Source organism: Patella vulgata, chromosome 7 (genome assembly GCF_932274485.2).
Source record: "Patella vulgata chromosome 7, xgPatVulg1.2, whole genome shotgun sequence".
Taxonomy (NCBI): Eukaryota; Metazoa; Mollusca; class Gastropoda; family Patellidae; genus Patella; species Patella vulgata.
In genome coordinates this window covers 31,227,909-31,244,992 of record NC_065885.2, presented here as the reverse complement: position 1 = coordinate 31,244,992, position 17,084 = coordinate 31,227,909, and the positions used below count along the sequence as shown (strand labels likewise).

The window sequence follows — 17,084 nt, the reverse complement described above, 5'->3', positions numbered from 1 at the left end:
TGGACGATCAAAAGATTTAGAAATAAATAAATTGATAAAATGCCGTGATGATCCGATGTGAAGTTATGTGAGGCTAACTAGATTCTAATCCCTGTAGAGTTCTACTCTTTTAGCCATAAAATACAAGACTTCAACATGAAACCGTTTCATTTAAAATATTGGATTTTAGAAATATTTCCGCTCACACTCCAACGCCATATTAATTTAACGTTTGTCTAAAAGATAAATGGATATTTTCTTGGTTAAAATTTCCCTGACCAGCTATAAAAACCATTGGATACTTTTACACTGCATCATTGGTTAACCGCCGTACATTTATCATACTGAGTTAGTAGAAAAGAGATGGATGGGGGTTAACGTATTCCCAACAGAATACTTGGGTCATTTTGAGATTCGATCTGCTACGATATATAGAAGAACGAGTAGAAGGTGAAAAAGGGTGACGAAATGAAGTGAAATGGGATTTAACCGTCCAACTTTTCTTCACCATCCGGGCTAATGACGTAGAGAAGAGAATGACGGCGAAGGGTGTATTTTTTGTTTCATACATTGTAGATTCACAATTACAATACTGCAGTTGGCATACAATGTCGGATCTTCTAGACCCTGCACCAGACACGAAGTGCAAGTTTAGTCTATTGAATATACAGAACATAACTTTATGGAACACTTATACTGTATATTATCATTAAGCGACGTTTCGGCTAGGCGTGTAATTTGGCATAAAAGATCCATTGTCAAAGTGCTTAAACCAAAGAAAAAAAATTAAACACATGAAACTTCTTTCTAGAGCAGATTATATACCAATGTTACGCAAGAATGAGCTGGGGGGTTTCCAGTTCGTGTTAAATAATCCGTAGGAAATTGGCCGACCTGATCCAATGTGACATCAAGAGTAATTATAATTGATCTTTTCTCTGATTGAAAATAGTGAAATTTTGTAACAACCGTTTTTGTAAAGATCGAAAGGGGATTACGTCGACTTAATTTAGAACGAAGTAACCTTTACGAGTGTCTTCTGCTAAATTCCAGCCAATTCATATAAACTAAGTAGTAGTCTAATGGAATATCAATCAGAATTGACGTGGAATCATTGTACAATCGTTAGACTGGCTGTGTACCGTTGCTACTCTGAGACGTAAGACTTCGTCACCCAATGTATTTAAATTTCCTTAGAGAAAAGTTGGAGACATTTTGTCTGTGATTGATTGATATATGGACTGTGGGGTGAGATTTTGAATTGTTAACTGCTGCTTTTTGCTATGATCATGCAAATATCCATGGTCATTCCATGCAATCAGAAACAATTGTTGGGGTTTTTTTTACACATTTTACAAGAATCAAAATAATTTAGGGTCATTTATTCAAGTACAGAATGCTTGGAACTGTTCGTGATTAATACAAAGATATATATATAGATCCTGTGTCTACATAAACACGGGGCATTATTATCGAAAAGAGTATCTGAGCTTTAAATGACGTTTTGGTGAGAAACAATTATTTTTGGCCAATAAGTGTTGTCTATGTCTGCTAGATTGCAGAGAAATCTATACCAGCGTCGGGTTCGAACATGCAGTTGCAATAGTGGGTTTATGGATGTGGCTTTACTAACTGCAGTAATCTTCAGCGTGCCCTTTTTACGCTATCAGTGTGCGATGATGATTGTGAATTAAGCAACAGGAGAAGAGACTGGAAGAACATCGTTACTGGCTACCAACAACACCAGCAGATCGATTAAAATAATCGCTGGTTTTACCGCCAACTTGAATTTACAGCAGACACACGACTAACATCAACAATGATAGAGATGCATGCTCCTCGTTTTAAACACAATCGGAAAATCGTCTGCTCTCATGAATCTTGACAGTTTTGGAATTTAAATCAACAAATCATTTAAAGAAGCACCGGTTGATGCGTGGGTCATTGAGAATTATTCCTGCAAATTTTCAGGAACATTAACGCGGCTAGTCTAAGCAGTGTAGAAGAGGATATAGGAAACTCTAAGGTAAATATTTGTTGAGAGTAGGAACGCGTGCAAATATTATTATCTTTACATACTTTAAAGATGTTTGTAATCAATAACTGGTAGACATTTATACTTACTATATTTAAACATTATCCTTTTATTGACTATCTTTATTGTCAAATTAGTTTTATGTTGGTTTCTTTCTTTTTTTTCTTTTCTCCCCCTTTTTTTTTGGATGGTGTTCGCCAGTTGTTGTACAATATGATTTATATATGTAGTTGGGGTTTTACTTTCTTTATAAGTGAAACATATATTCATTAATAACTAATTTCTTTAAATTTCTTTGACGACTCATTTACAACCAAATTCCTGATGCGTGCCTTGATATCATGATGTTATTCAGGTTGCATATTTGTAAATAGGACTTTTATCTTTTCAAAAGTGAAAACTATAGTTTGTACAAACTCGCCAAGAAAATAAATCTCATTCTTTTGGAATAATATCTTATTCAAAACAATTTTATATTCAGGGTAAGGCATTTTTAGTTCGTTAAAAACTAAAGTGGAGAGCTAAAAACCGAGGCATTGCAGATTAATCTCAAATTTTATATGCACACTAATTTGTACTATATCAGTAAATGTACGGAAATGAAATGGGGTTTAACGTCCTACTTTTCTGTACCGACTGTCCTAAGGAAGACGGATAAATGCATAGATAATTCGCGTCAAAACGGAAATTATTTTTTCACCTTAACCTTGAAAAATCAACCCGCATGAGGATTTTTAGATGTAAAATAAAATCAATACATTTTACTGTTAAAAAACTTGTTTTTTTTTAAAACATTAAATGTTTTTAAACATTTAATGTTTTAAAAAAAAACAGTTTTTAAAAAATGTCGGTTTTTATGAAGATATATATTGGTTATATATTGGCAGTCAAACTATCTGTTTCTGGACAGAGGTCGGTGTCTTGTAATAATTCGTTTTTACGTTATTATTTAATATATAATATCAAAGCCTATTGCGTTCTCGTCGATGTATAAACTTTATACTTTCACTACTTTCAGTGAATTTGCATTGTACGAAAACTTTCAAATTAAACTTTAAATACATTTCTTTTCATTCCCCCCTGGATCCATGGGGAATTGAAGAAATATAAATAAAGATTATAAAACAAATTGCCATAAATGTCTCCTTTTTCCGCCGGTTTAATTCATTGTGTAGTATTTGTTTGTACCTAAACTAACAAAGTCAAGAGTAGTTTCTTTTTAAATAATAATCAATTGAAATGAGAATAGTATTTTTTTATCTGTATATCTTATAACTGAATGTAGCCCATATGAGAATATTTTTTTATCTGTATATAGCCCAATATAATAATATTATAATTGAATCTTGTAGAAGAATCTTAGATAAAGTGGAAGTCATTTTTCCTAGACAACCGTATTTTTTTTAGATAAATCAAGCCCCATTACCAATTCTAGTTATCCACTGGGAAATGCAATAAGTTTTATAGTTGGATATGAAAAGGTATGGATATTGATGATCATGAAGAAAGGCGGTCGGGTTGCCTAAGGTTATTGTGACTTGAGTTTACTGCCGATCAATTTGAATGAATGTCTGTAAATGACATCTGAAGTGGTAATCCACCAGTTTATGATAAACCCTTGAAGATTCTCTAATACAGAAGGTTACTCATCGCCTCCAGACGAACCAGGCCGCCATTGATGAAAATGAATCTGATGTTATTTCGATTTTGAAAAGATATTTGTATTCCGTTTATGTCAGATGCAATTAGCAATTTGTCAACAACCGTTGGTCAATATGTGCGTCCATGCAAATATAAGTGACATTTATTGACGAATAGAATTTAATTTCATGATAAACAAATTATATGGCATTGGTATTTGGGGTTAACGTTTAGATAGAAAAACAGATAACGTTGGGATGGAATAGAAGAATATATGCAACATTGCAAGGAAAATTGTTGTTTCCCAAATGAAAATGATATCAGGTAAACCGACTTTGTCTCGTGCACCACATCATTCGTTATGCTGTAACAACTGCATATTTTCTGGAGATTAATGAATTAATAATTCACTGACTCAAATATGTTTTATCTGGCTTATCTGCCATTCCACCATATACATTGTAATATGTGAAAACGGGCGTTAATTCCCAACAGTGAATGGAGGAAGACCACCATTAATTTCCCCATTGACTTCAAAGTTAATTCGGGCCTCTTTGCCCACCTACAACTATTCCCAATATTTTCGTTGGGCTGAATGCTTTTCATTACAGACAGAGGAACAAATTGACATGTCTTTGCACTAAAATTTGTATGAGGTTGATATACAAAACTTGAAAAAGAATACTAAAAACATGTAACTAGTTGCCGTACATATCACCGTAACCAACCTGATAACTCTGTTATCCTTCCGCCCCAAAATCGTGAATATTTACCAAAACCTGGCAGAAAATGTTAATTCAAACCCTCTTCGTCCATTCTAGACCTAAAAATCAACAAAAATGGGCACGCAAAAGGGGAGAAAAAAGACAGAGAGGGAATTGCTATAAATAGACGAACTACAATTTGTGGGGTTGAAATTTAATGGTGGTCTGCCTCCGAATGACCCGGTGTCGCGGTGACTTGGTGTCCGTTTTGGCGTGTCTTGTTTTAAAGCAGAATGAACACAGGGAAACAGAAAGATACGTAACTTCACTCTAAACCCAAACGCAATTGACCGAGCCAAACCGGGTATTGAACCCAATGTATCCCCCAATGTGAGAGAGAGAGAGAAATGGGGTTTAACGTTCACTCGACACAAAGTAGGTCATTTTGGGACTAACATATGGTTTTTTAATTTTATTTCAATAATTCGCTTGCGCGTAGGGGTCTTTAGCAGTGGGGGGAAACCGGAGGACCCGGAGAAAACCCACGAGGTAGGACAGGCGACCCTACTCCTTGCCACGCACAACCGGGGATTCGAAACCACGCCAGTTGACTCAATGACAGGCTTTGTGATACAGCACGCACGTGCTAACCATTCGGCCATCCAACCCCCCTATCCCCCAATGTATCAAATTTAACAATCAATAACGTCAGATAAAACTGAACACTAGGACCCTTTTTTATGTTTACTTCACTTCCTGTTCTATAGCCCCGATCATATCTTTAAACCCGACTCCATTTCACAAATAATTCATATGATATAACGGACGCAAGCAAAACAATGGCGTCTATCCTCCAGTATATGCTAACGCAGAATGCTGTATATTTTATTAAGGTCGTCTTCTATCTTATCTTACGGTATTAAGGTCGTTTTATCTCTAGATATAGACAGACGTATAAAAGAATTATTAAGATTGAATATGGAATTATCTCCAGACATGATAATACAGTAAACGAAATTACGTCTTTATCATGATTCATATTCCTTTTGTCTTATTTCCTAATATATTCATGAAAACCACGGTGGTTTAGTGAGTAGGGCGCTAGTTCACTAACCAGGAGGTCCGGCGTTCCAATCCGGTGTTGGTCCGAGAAAGTTCCCCAGGATTTTCCAGCGTAGTTTCCCCTTGTCAGTGGCTCAAGCCATATGAGGCGTCTATTAGTTCGGAACCCAGAGATCCCGTGTACATGTTGACGTATACGTAAAAGAACCCCGGGCTGTTGGAATTCAGTTGCTGTCCGAACAAAATTTCCCTCATAGCACACTGTATGTCCGTCTGCATTAGTCCAGTTAGTGCAGAAAATTGGGACGTTAAACCCCATTCCATGGATTCATTCATTCATGCATCCTTATATTCATAAACAATTTCATATAGGCAGCGGATTTGTTGGAATCATTTTTAAGTCGTTGCGTTTACCTGCTACTATTTCCGAGGTGAGAAGACATGAAATGGGGTTTACTTCTTTTGCACCTACCGATATATTTTAGACGAGCATGCTATAATGTGCCCATAGGAGGATTTTGACCGTCAGCGACGCTACGACCGACTCATGTTTATATTTCCTACGATGAGGGGTCCTTGAACGTAATGACAATGGTATATACGGGCTTTCGTCCCATCAGACCAACTCCACGTTTTCCTTACCTCACACATTGACAAGAGGAAACCAAGCTAGAAAATCCCGGGTCCTCCTGGGTAGTGAGCGTCATACTTACCGAAGCACCGTTGCTCCGAAATAAGATAACTCTATCCAATCTTTCGTTTTATCTGACCCTATGATATTTAAAATGACTCAAAAAGTTGGTCACAAATGAACTTGCTCAGTCAGCCCACTGAGTCGGTCACTGGTCTACGCGTGAACGTTATCCACACGTTGCCCTTTAAGTGTACTACTTAAAGTTTTGGTAATAAATATATTTTCTTGGGAGTTTGGATTTGTTTTCCGTCGATGGTTCTGTATTTGGGAAACCTTGAACTTTTTTAAAATGTTTATCCGAGTAGATGTCATTCTCTGTATTAAGCACAAATAAAACTATTATTGAATAAAACATAAGGTTAAAAGATTCAGTCTGCAATTAACTGGGTGGATATTAACATTTTAGAGAAAGACTACCTTAAGATAAACTAGATCTCGCACCATAAGGAACGTCGATTATAATCTGGTATGATTACTATAATCATTCACCAAGAGATAATTCCAGTGAAGAGCACATTCCCTAAGCTTTGCTTCCACAGTCCATGTTCTATCCTAATAACCGATTTATCTACAAATTCCCGCACTTTTTCCAAATGCAAAGGTAAACTCATATTAGTAACATGGTTCAACTGATGCATGAAAGTAGACTTCTTGAAACCAGGAGCAAGGTTGTCAATGTGATTTTTTTTTTATAAAAATAAATAGAGATAATTGCAAGTTTTATAGATTTTTTTTTTTTTGGGGGGGGGGGGATATTAACCCTTTATCTCAAGAATTTGCCTCCGTCATAACATAAAACTTCAATATATTTCATCAATCCCCTTCCAAAAAGATTTTTCTAACGCGCAATTTGTCTTTTAGCTACTTATATTATGCGTGCTTTTAAGATGTTTGATGTAGAGATTAAAATACATATATAAATATATATTCGGTATTATATTAAAAAATATTGGAATCAAACTGTAACATCTGTGATTTTTTAATAAACGCCAATGTTTTCCTTCTTTGAATAGACATGTGACCTAAATAATCAATTTAATCCTGGTGTTCTCAGTAAAGAATTGTTACAGATATAGATCATCTAAATCCATTTAGTTTATATACCGAGAAGCGCATCTTGTTAAGATTTGGAATATGTGAGTTAGAAATTGGTCTGCATATTATGTCGCCGAAATACTGTCTTCTTAAAAACGGATCACAATTTTTATGGACAATGCTATCATTTGCCTTCCGAAGGAGTACTTTTCAGCCTTCTTTTCATGACATCATGTATTGACATATCACATAAATGTTATAAAAAAAAACTATTAATGGTGTAACGTAATTGGGACTGGAATACAAATCAGAAAAAGGGGGGGGGGGCATACTATTTAATTGACGGATATTTTGAGTGTAAGCTAGATGAAAATTTGCACCCATTTTAAAAAACGCCTTGGGTCAACTCATTACACACCTGCCACTCCAATGGTTTGCCATTGACCCGGGTATAGTTTACAAGGGCATTGTGTCAAATTTAGTGTCTTTGGACATTATATAAATTACTGGCAAAAAGAATCGCAATAAGACTAATTTCCTATTCTTTTAAAAAAAAAAAAACTCGTACGTTAAAATATTTTATTGGCGATATCTGAATAACATTTTCTTTCATAATTCATTTAACAACGACTCGAGACTGAAGCATTTTAAAATTTGCAAGATTTAGAGGACGGTCGGTATAAATGTATTGAGAATAATGAAAATATTTTCTGAAAAATGAACGACAGCACGTAGCCATAATGGGTGTAAAAATGTTTCTTAAATAGTTCCAAATAAAATCCCTAAATATTAGGGCTACAATATCGATAAACACGTTCCTGTTTCCAATTCATCGAGGATTTATTTCCATTTCACCATGCCTGAATAATGTTCTAATGGACAATTCGAAGCAGTAGTGTAAAGTAATGTAGCCTTAAAAGGTCTGTCAATGTTAAAGTTCGGAAGAGATGTAGAATTACACGTTTCTTGTAAATTGTACATAAATTTTGTATTTAAGCATGTTTGAACAGTAGGATTACTCATAAAAAGCAGTCAAAGTACAACATGCATGTACTTTTAACCAACATAGTTGTATCAATACAGATTACATGTACATGTATAAATGCAGTTCTAACTTGTAAAACTACACTTTTATTGTTAATTTACCAAAAAATTTTATGGTAATCCCATGTTACCTCACTAATATAGTAAATTTATCGTATAAAAACATGCAGTGGTATTTTTACATCGTTATGTTAAAGAAATTGCATATTTTTCACTGTAATTTTACCTTTATTTTTAACAGTGTAGATTTCATGCAGGTTCTACAGTGTCATGCCAATTTTACTAAAGAGGTATGTCTTCCAATCGTGTGAATTAGGTTTCAAAATATTATTTCTTTCGAAATTTATCGGCAAAATAACTTGATACACCGCTGAAACTGGTTACATTTAATAACATTCAGACGTCGTATAAACTACTGGTTCCTGTATCATCATATACAGTTTACAGAATCAATGTAAGTGGATGGGTTTACATCGTATAAGATTCGAAACGTAGCTTTGATCTGATTCGTACAATTAGAACTTTGGTTATTATATCAAATCATAACGGGAACCCAGGGCCGGATTAAAGAGTGGGGGAGGCTGACTATGTTACAACCAGCGTTATAATTCGTATTAAGCACGATTCTGGTCTGGGAGAATCTGCATTTCTAGCTATAACTCCATAATTCACGATTTCGTTTAGAAATAATTAAAACCGTTGAAGTGATTCCATACTGAAAATTAAAACCCGTCATACAGTGGAGACATTATTATGAAACCGACATTTCGATCAATACATTTTAATCTTAACCACACTTTGTCTTCAACAACATTTAAAACCTTTATAAGACAGCTTTACAACGACCAGAAAACTAATCCTAGATCAATGTGACTGATTAATTACTCTAATTAGCTAAATTAATTCAATCGGATTATTCAGGAAACCCGGGTGCTGTGACTCTTTAAGCGTATTAGTCCTCATTAAACTGATTGTAAAACTACAGAGTCCTAAAGATGTTGCGACAAAGTCATCTTTATTTCTTATTAGCGGCTACTTCTGTACGTGTTAAACCCAGAACAATGTTAGCTGTATGAGTAATTCCCAATCAAACATGTTTTTAATAATAATAAAAAATAATTCAAACGCGATTTTGTTGACCTACAATGCAGAGAATATCTCTGTTGTCTAGGTAATAATGTAACCATTTCAATTATGCAATACTTACTAGATTTAATCATAATTGTTGCTAATAAAGCTAGATTAAACGATCAAATACTTCTTTAATCTTTATGCCCCATTTTCTTTTAAATGGAGAATAGTTTTTGAAGTACACATATTAAAAGTATTCATTCCTGGCACCCTGTGGATTTAAATTAATCCATTTCTATCCTAACCTGAAACTATCCCGAAAACAATATTTCAAATAATTGTCTTTGAAGTAGTTGATAGCCAGTATGTCTTCTCGGGAGAAACTATTTGTAGGCATTTCCGAAATCATCAACAGATATTGTAGTATAATCCGTTAGAATCAAATGTTGTATTGTAGTCTACTTGGTAACATAAAAGTGTTGATTAATTAATTACAAGTATGTATTATATAATGGTGATCTTTTAATAAAGCTTTCATATTGATTTTGTTGCTAAGTATATTATTTAAAGGCGGGTGTGGTGTGTGTGTATATATATAATATATATTTACATGTAAAATCATTTCTTGAGATGGGATGGAATACGCTTGTTGAAAGCTATCGGTAAATCAGGTAATATAGCCAAAGTATGGTTCAGTGATTAGAGGACACTTCTGTTAAATTATAAATATGGCGTCTATAATACGAAGACGTGAATTTTGAGTACACTAATAAGGATGTACCAGTTTGGTATAAAGACTGTTACTATATCTTAATCGGAATACAAAATATTTTTTTATGAATTGGCTTGTATGAAAAAGAAAGCTGAATTAGTATTTCGTTTTGTTTTTTTCTGCGATGCATAAATATGACGGAGTCAAGTCATTATTGAAACTTAAATTCAGTTATATTTAAATGCCGAAAGTTTAACTCAAAATAAAACTGCCTAGTCGCAAACTTTCGAAAACGCGAGTTAGGCCATACAATTCACTAGTCATATTTGTCGTGAATTTATATTTTAAATTAATTGATTTCATGCACGATGTTACGTTGATAAAAATTCCGTTTTTCTCTTAATATACTCGCGATGACAGCAACGACGAACTCGAACAGAATTCTTCAATTCCCTGGTGTAGTCAATCTCTGTGTATGTCATCAAATATTGGAATTTTTACTGGGCTTGTACCAGAAAACCGAGATGATATTTCGTTCGCTCTTTGTGTAATGGATGACACCAGAAAAACTTTCACCCTATTTGAAATCTTCAGGGAATGATTGTAATTGGTTTTGTAACAACCGCTCTAATTTCCATCGCTCGTACAAAATAATTAGATTTGCGAGACTTTACCAATGTAGAAAAATATTGTGAATTAGTGCCGAGCTATATTCAGAGATGAACCAAATTCATTCAGACTTATTCCAGAGTAGGAATTTCAGGCTATCATAAGTAATTGGTGTTTTTATGGAGTCAAGAAATTGTGTTTCCAATTGAGAGTATAAAATAATAGTAATATGGAACCAGCCACATTTACAATTTACATACATGTATATATAAATGATCTGAATAAACTTTTTAGAGTTTTTTAAGGAGCTCAGCCTCGTTGATTTAAGTCAAAATAAGGTGTTGAACTCGGATTATCTGATGTGTATTCGTTTCGCAATATTCAGCGGAACTAAATTTGTTTACTAATTTTAGTTTCATTTTGGCTAAAGCTATCCACTACTGAGCACAGAATCAACTATTTCTCAACATTGGCTCTGTATAATATCCGGTTCATAAAACAAACCGATAAATTAATAAAACTGATTTTTTATTTTTTGATAACCAACTCTGAGATTTAGCCATTTTAGAAACCTTCAAGGAAGCTGACAGTTTTCTAATAATGGTTTTGAAATCTTAATGTTACAAGTCGTACTTAATTTTCCCATGGTCTTCAATGGAATCTGCCGCCGTAGCGGTTTGGCTTGGTTCCTCCTTGGTTGGATAAAAATGGTTACCCCAATTCATACGGAATCTATTATATAACAGCCCCGAGAATTAATTTTATTGTATCGCGTAGCTTCATTTTGGTTTCACTGTCTTTACGAAGCTCTGTGTTTATAGCATAAATCTTTGATTTGGTGTTCGATTAAATGTTTATTTTCATATTTATATTCCTGTATTGTAATTTATGAACTTATACCATTTTGCTTACACAAAATATCAAGGTTAAACTCACTTATTTTGTAACTAAAAAGAAGTAGGGTATCGAGTCTAATCTATTACCCAGTGAAACCACGACACTGTGTTTGGTGCAGATGGAATAATTGTTTTCTAGAATGGCTTAAGTTCCCTATAATTTCAAAAAAATCCATAATAGTGATGAGCGAGGTCAACCAGGCCCATGATTCGATAATACTCTTGATGAAAGCATGTAACCCTACCGCACCCTCTTTACCTTTTTAAATTAATACCTGTACGCAGAAGTAAATTATCGGTTCAAGTGACAGTATGGCTAATATCTTTACATCGAACAGAACAAACTAAGACGGATAGCTAATATCAAATAACCGTTATATCCATTGTTCTAAAGAATAAGACAAGAGAAGGACAAAAGCACAGGTTTACTTCATTACCATGTTTACAAGAATCAATTGACATTTAGAAAAGGCGAAGTTTATTCCGAGTAGATTAATAAAAAGTCTATGATTGAATACTTTGTCATTGTAGAAAAAAATATCGAACGCATAATAAACATCTGTCTTTCATGGTTTATTTTGATTAGTTTCTGTATTAGCTCGATATTCCTTGATTTGTGTTGTTAACCAACATATCTTGACAGTCAACAATTGCTTTCTGACTAAAAACATATGTCTAATATTTTTCTTTGTCAGGCTTTAATTGGACTGGTCAAACACGTGGTGTACTTGATTAGCTCGTTCAGGGTAGCAGTTGGCCAACAGTTTATGAATTCTGTATTAGGTTACAAAATCAATGACGGGGTGTGCTGTATAAAATGTTTCTTTTCAATTCCCCGCTCAATTATTTTCTTATTATTTTCAGTCGTCGAGCAGCTGAAGAATCAAGTCCACCCTTTAATTTTCTTGTGTATTCCAAGAATTACCATGTATTGCTAGCTTCAACCAAACTGAATAAAAATCGACATGGAATGACCAGGTTCACGGAGTGAAGGTTTAAACCGTGAAGAAATAACCCAGTGCAGGACTGTGTAAATGGTGTTTGCTAATTGGCTAATGTTGATTAGTGTGGATAAACTTCATTTATAATTAAAAAACTCTGATAGACTTACCAGTGTATTGTATTAACGTGCCAAAAAGACAGATTTCTTTAGACGTTATCTGCATTTATTCTCGGGAAAGGAATCTAAGTCGCGGACGCCTATACCGTGCGTAATAAGTGTTGATTTTTTACACGAGGGGGACCATTGAACACACAACGGATATGTGATAGAAGGTTTATTTATTGAAATAAGTGTAGATTCTAAAAAATATATATTTTGGAGAACTATTGTTTTTGTAAAATGGATCCACAGAATTCAACTACAATAACAGAATGGCTAGTAACCACAGTTACAGAAGCAACTATTAGACCAACAGACAACGGCAGCAGGAATTCCACTGTATCTATTCTGGCACCGAATACCACCCCGTCTTCTATAATTGAAGAAACGACCATTGTTAGTGAACACAAACAATTAAATCGAACAAATTCATTCACATTTAATTTTACGGATATTTGGAACACATCTGAACCGTATTACAAAAATAACAGCCAATATGATGAAGATTACTATTACCATTCAACAAATAATGTTACATTGCCTTGGTTTCAATCAGGTATCAGTGATGTGACAAATTATTCAAATTCTACGCATTCCTACGCAGGCTGGACGTTTTCTGATTTATTTCCATCCACATTTACAGACACGCATTTACCCGGAAATAATTCAGAGGTCGCCAAAGAAGCTTTGATTCTCAAAACGGTATCTTTAGTTCTGATAGCCTTGTCTGGAATATTTGCCAATGGATTTATTACTTATTCCGTGGTGCGGGACAGAAATCTTCATAAGCCACCATTTTATTATTTATTGAGTTTCTGTGTATCAGATTTATCGCGTGCCCTTTTTTGTATACCATTAGTAATGACGTCCGTGTTACAAGGCTCAGTGTGGAAGTATGGCGGCGCTGCATGTAAACTTTTTGCGTTTGCAAATTCTTTCTTTGTCTACAGTTCCTGCATGGTGTTGTTGGCTATTGCGGTTGATCGCCATTTTTCTCTCGTTCACGTGAAATTCTATAAGAAACGATCACGTGGATTGATTAACCTTATCTCGGTTATAATTGGCTGGACAGTCGCCTTTGCTATGTCATTTCCGCCTGTGCTGGGAATGGGTACGTATGTGTTTATCCCCGAAGAAGGCCAATGTACTTTTTACCATCGATATTACAGAAATAATGACACATTAGGTTTCATGTTGGTTTTCACTGTGATATTACTATTGGCTCTTTTCCTGTATCTAAGAATATTTGCCTTTCTTAGAGACCACCGACGGATGCGTCCTCTAGAATTACAACCCGCCCGAAGCTGCAATTGGAATTTCTTCGGTCCTGGTGCCAACGGCCAGGCGATGATTAACTGGGTCAATGGATTTGGTGGCCCTCATTTGAACCCAATTACGAATCCAAACAACCCTAATGTTCCCAGAAATATCCAGAGGCCAAATATTGGCAGGGTTGTGAATTTACAAATAATCAAAAACGAACATTTGACTAGATTATTTTTTATTGTTACTGTAGTATTCGCCATTTTATGGACACCTTATACTATTATGGGATACTGGCGAATATTTGGAAACGCCAACAGTATACCGTCATTTTTAATTACTGTAAGTGCCTGGTTGACCTACGCTCAAATCGCTCTGTGCCCATTGGTTTATGTCGTGTCACGTGGACCAATAAGAAAGTCATCTCGAACTATTTACAACAATCAAGATAAAAAGGAATTCTTATTGGAAGCACGCAACAGAAAGTAATTTATCTATGAAATGGATTTTTTTTAGGATTAATGGGCAATTGAGCTCTGTGGCGGGACAGTGGACGAAGTAAGCTAAATAATGGAATTGTTGGAATACGTGAGTTGTCTCGAGGAATTGAAATTATCGTTCCACTGGCACAGTTGAAATGAAATTGAGGTTTTGGCATTATAACAATCCATCCCATACCCCTTACTTTACTTGTGCATTTAACTAACCTCACGTTGCTTGTGATTTTTTTTTTTTTTTTAATGAATTTGTTATTTTTAATTTCGCCAGCGAAAAGAGAGAACATTATCTTGATACTGATATTATGAGTGATGAAACACTATGGTATGTTTTCGCAAATTAAATTATTTAGTATACCCAATGTAATTTTCTTGTTGTTTGATATTAAATTCGTTCTTCAAATCAACATTCACCAAAACAAACGCCACGGCTCTGAGTGTATGTTCACAGATAAAGAACTTATCGCCCCAACAGAACCACTGAACCGCACATGCGACACGCAATAGCGCCATACACGTGGGAGGGGTTCATTGTCAAATTTGACACTTCAAGGAAGGGTTGATGAAAACTGCCGCTTGCTGGTTTATCTATCCATGTTTGCTTTCCTATCGGTTCTTGCATAAGATTTACTGTTTAGCGTATCTTTGCTTTAGTGTGTTACGTTTAATTTGATCGGGAGACGTGTTCGTCGACGGCAACGTCAACCGGCAACACTGCAAGAATTGGCCGAGGCACTGCAAGATGAGTGGGTCAGATTGCCCCAAATCTCGATTGGACGGTTGATTAGGAGCATACCACGACGAACTGCTGAATGTCTGAGAATTGGTGGAGCAATTACTCATTATTAAGACAAAAATAAAAAACGTCCATTTTCATTTTTGACGGTGTATCTCTTTGCGAGTGAAATGGGACCGTCAGAGAAGCCGCCCATATGAACTGTTTTTGTTCATGTTTAGGCAATTGGCCTGTTATTAACATACACTGGTTACCTCTAATAAAAACAGCAGTGCATTTCCGCAGATTTGTATTGTTTCTAAATATCACCTACTTTTTTTGAAGAGTATATTAGCAACCCGGTTGATTTGGAATGTTAGTTAATTCTTTAGTGCATTATATGAATTTTGCTTCCGCTTCAAATCTTTGGGAGCACGCTGATCTTTGGTCGATTGACCATATTTGGGTGATCTGTGGGTTGGGGATCATAGTTTCGGGTTAGAACTTGGGCATTAGTGGTTAAGTGCTGGTTAATTTCTTTAGCCCTTTGTCTTCGTTTAAAACCGTGTGCCGATCTTGTCTAAATTAAATATTGTGAATCGGGAACAACTCCCTAATTTAGATGCTTTCAGATCTGAATACAGTGCACCGAATAAATTGATCAGTGCTAATTTAAACAGAATACATCCCCGTACCAAAAACATCTCCAACATGAAATTATAAGAATATAATGACGGATGAATAAGCGATAATGATGGTATTTTGTACGGTGATTTACCGGAGATTACGGTTACTGAAAGTTTACGTGCAAAATCGATGTGGATAAAATTAGTTGAATGTGTCATAATTACTTCATTAGTCCATCTACTGTTGGGTATTATAAGGAATGTACAGGCAGGTTCCAGTAAATTAAATTAACGAAAATCATTTTATCCAAGATAAACGCCCAGTGATGCAGCTTTCTCAAGTGGATAACCGATAATATTAAAACAGCTATTTAAAGTAATAATTTCAGACATTATGCTTTAATGCCTTCTTCGACAGACATCTTCAACTTTTACAATTTTTACACATTGATCAACATTTCAGAACTTAACCAAAGAGTTAGCATTAAAATTTGTTGGAAGAAAGCAAAGAAGCAAAAAAAAACGATTGTTATAATGAATAGGGAAATACGATGTTTTCCTGATTTAAACAAAATTATCAGCCCGTGTCAACTGCGTGTTTAATATACGGTGAGGATTATTTTGAATATATGGCAAGGGGTGGGGTGGGGTAGATCTGAATATTTAATTGTCGTCTATCCCAATAATTCAGCATTTGGCCGTTGCGACTAACAGGGCATTGTTTTCCGCGAGAGTCCGATATATGGCCCTTATCAAGAAAGTAAGCTACCATGTTAGAGACTAAGTGAATAAGAATATCACATATGTAGTCGATAATGACTGCATTATTTATACCACAAAACTAGAATTCTTGTTCTGTGTTTATACGTATCAATATCTCATGGATAAGGTGTTACAAAATACATATTTTAATAATTTATATTTCAGTTGTCTACATACTATTCAAAAAAAGTAGGGGATATTTGATTTTGGGGGCATAATACTAAAATATGCAAATGACTACGAAAAAAGTCACTATAGAACCTAACAGAAGAAACATTTCCAGTTACATGTGACGCCCAAACGCACCAATAGCTACCGCATGGAATGCAGGTGATGCTTGGGATCATCATGGGGGGTCCAACCCAAGATTTGCACGACTCTGACTTTGAATGTTACAGTCATTGTGGCATTGAATTCCAGGGTGGAAACATCAGTTTAATTGTTTTAGTGACCAGAAAACAAATTTTGATATGCGTCGGCTTACCCAAAATGAAAGGTTACGTGCCCTTGGCATGCTACAGATCGGCACAACACAGGCGGTTGTGGTGCGGACGATGAATGTTTCTCAGTCTGTCATAAGCAGGCTATGGTCCAGATACCGTGATACACAATCTGTACAGGACAGACCACGCTCAGG

General features: G+C 35.2%; 1 protein-coding gene across 1 annotated transcript; it reads left to right on the top strand.

Annotated features, from left to right (window-relative positions):
- Window positions 1-1,791: 1,791 nt before the first annotated feature.
- Window positions 1,792-15,065, top strand: LOC126828193 (probable G protein-coupled receptor 85). Its single transcript, XM_050557810.2, has 2 exons — window positions 1,792-2,005; window positions 12,347-15,065. Exon 2 carries the CDS (start codon window positions 12,825-12,827, stop codon window positions 14,334-14,336), a length of 1,512 nt encoding a protein of 503 aa, XP_050413767.1. The 5' UTR covers window positions 1,792-2,005; window positions 12,347-12,824; the 3' UTR covers window positions 14,337-15,065.
- Window positions 15,066-17,084: the final 2,019 nt, after the last annotated feature.

Bases quoted from the DNA above. Each gene is read 5' to 3' on its own strand.
- LOC126828193 (XM_050557810.2), top strand. From the start codon at position 12,825: ATGGATCCACAGAATTCAACTACAATAACAGAATGGCTAGTAACCACA.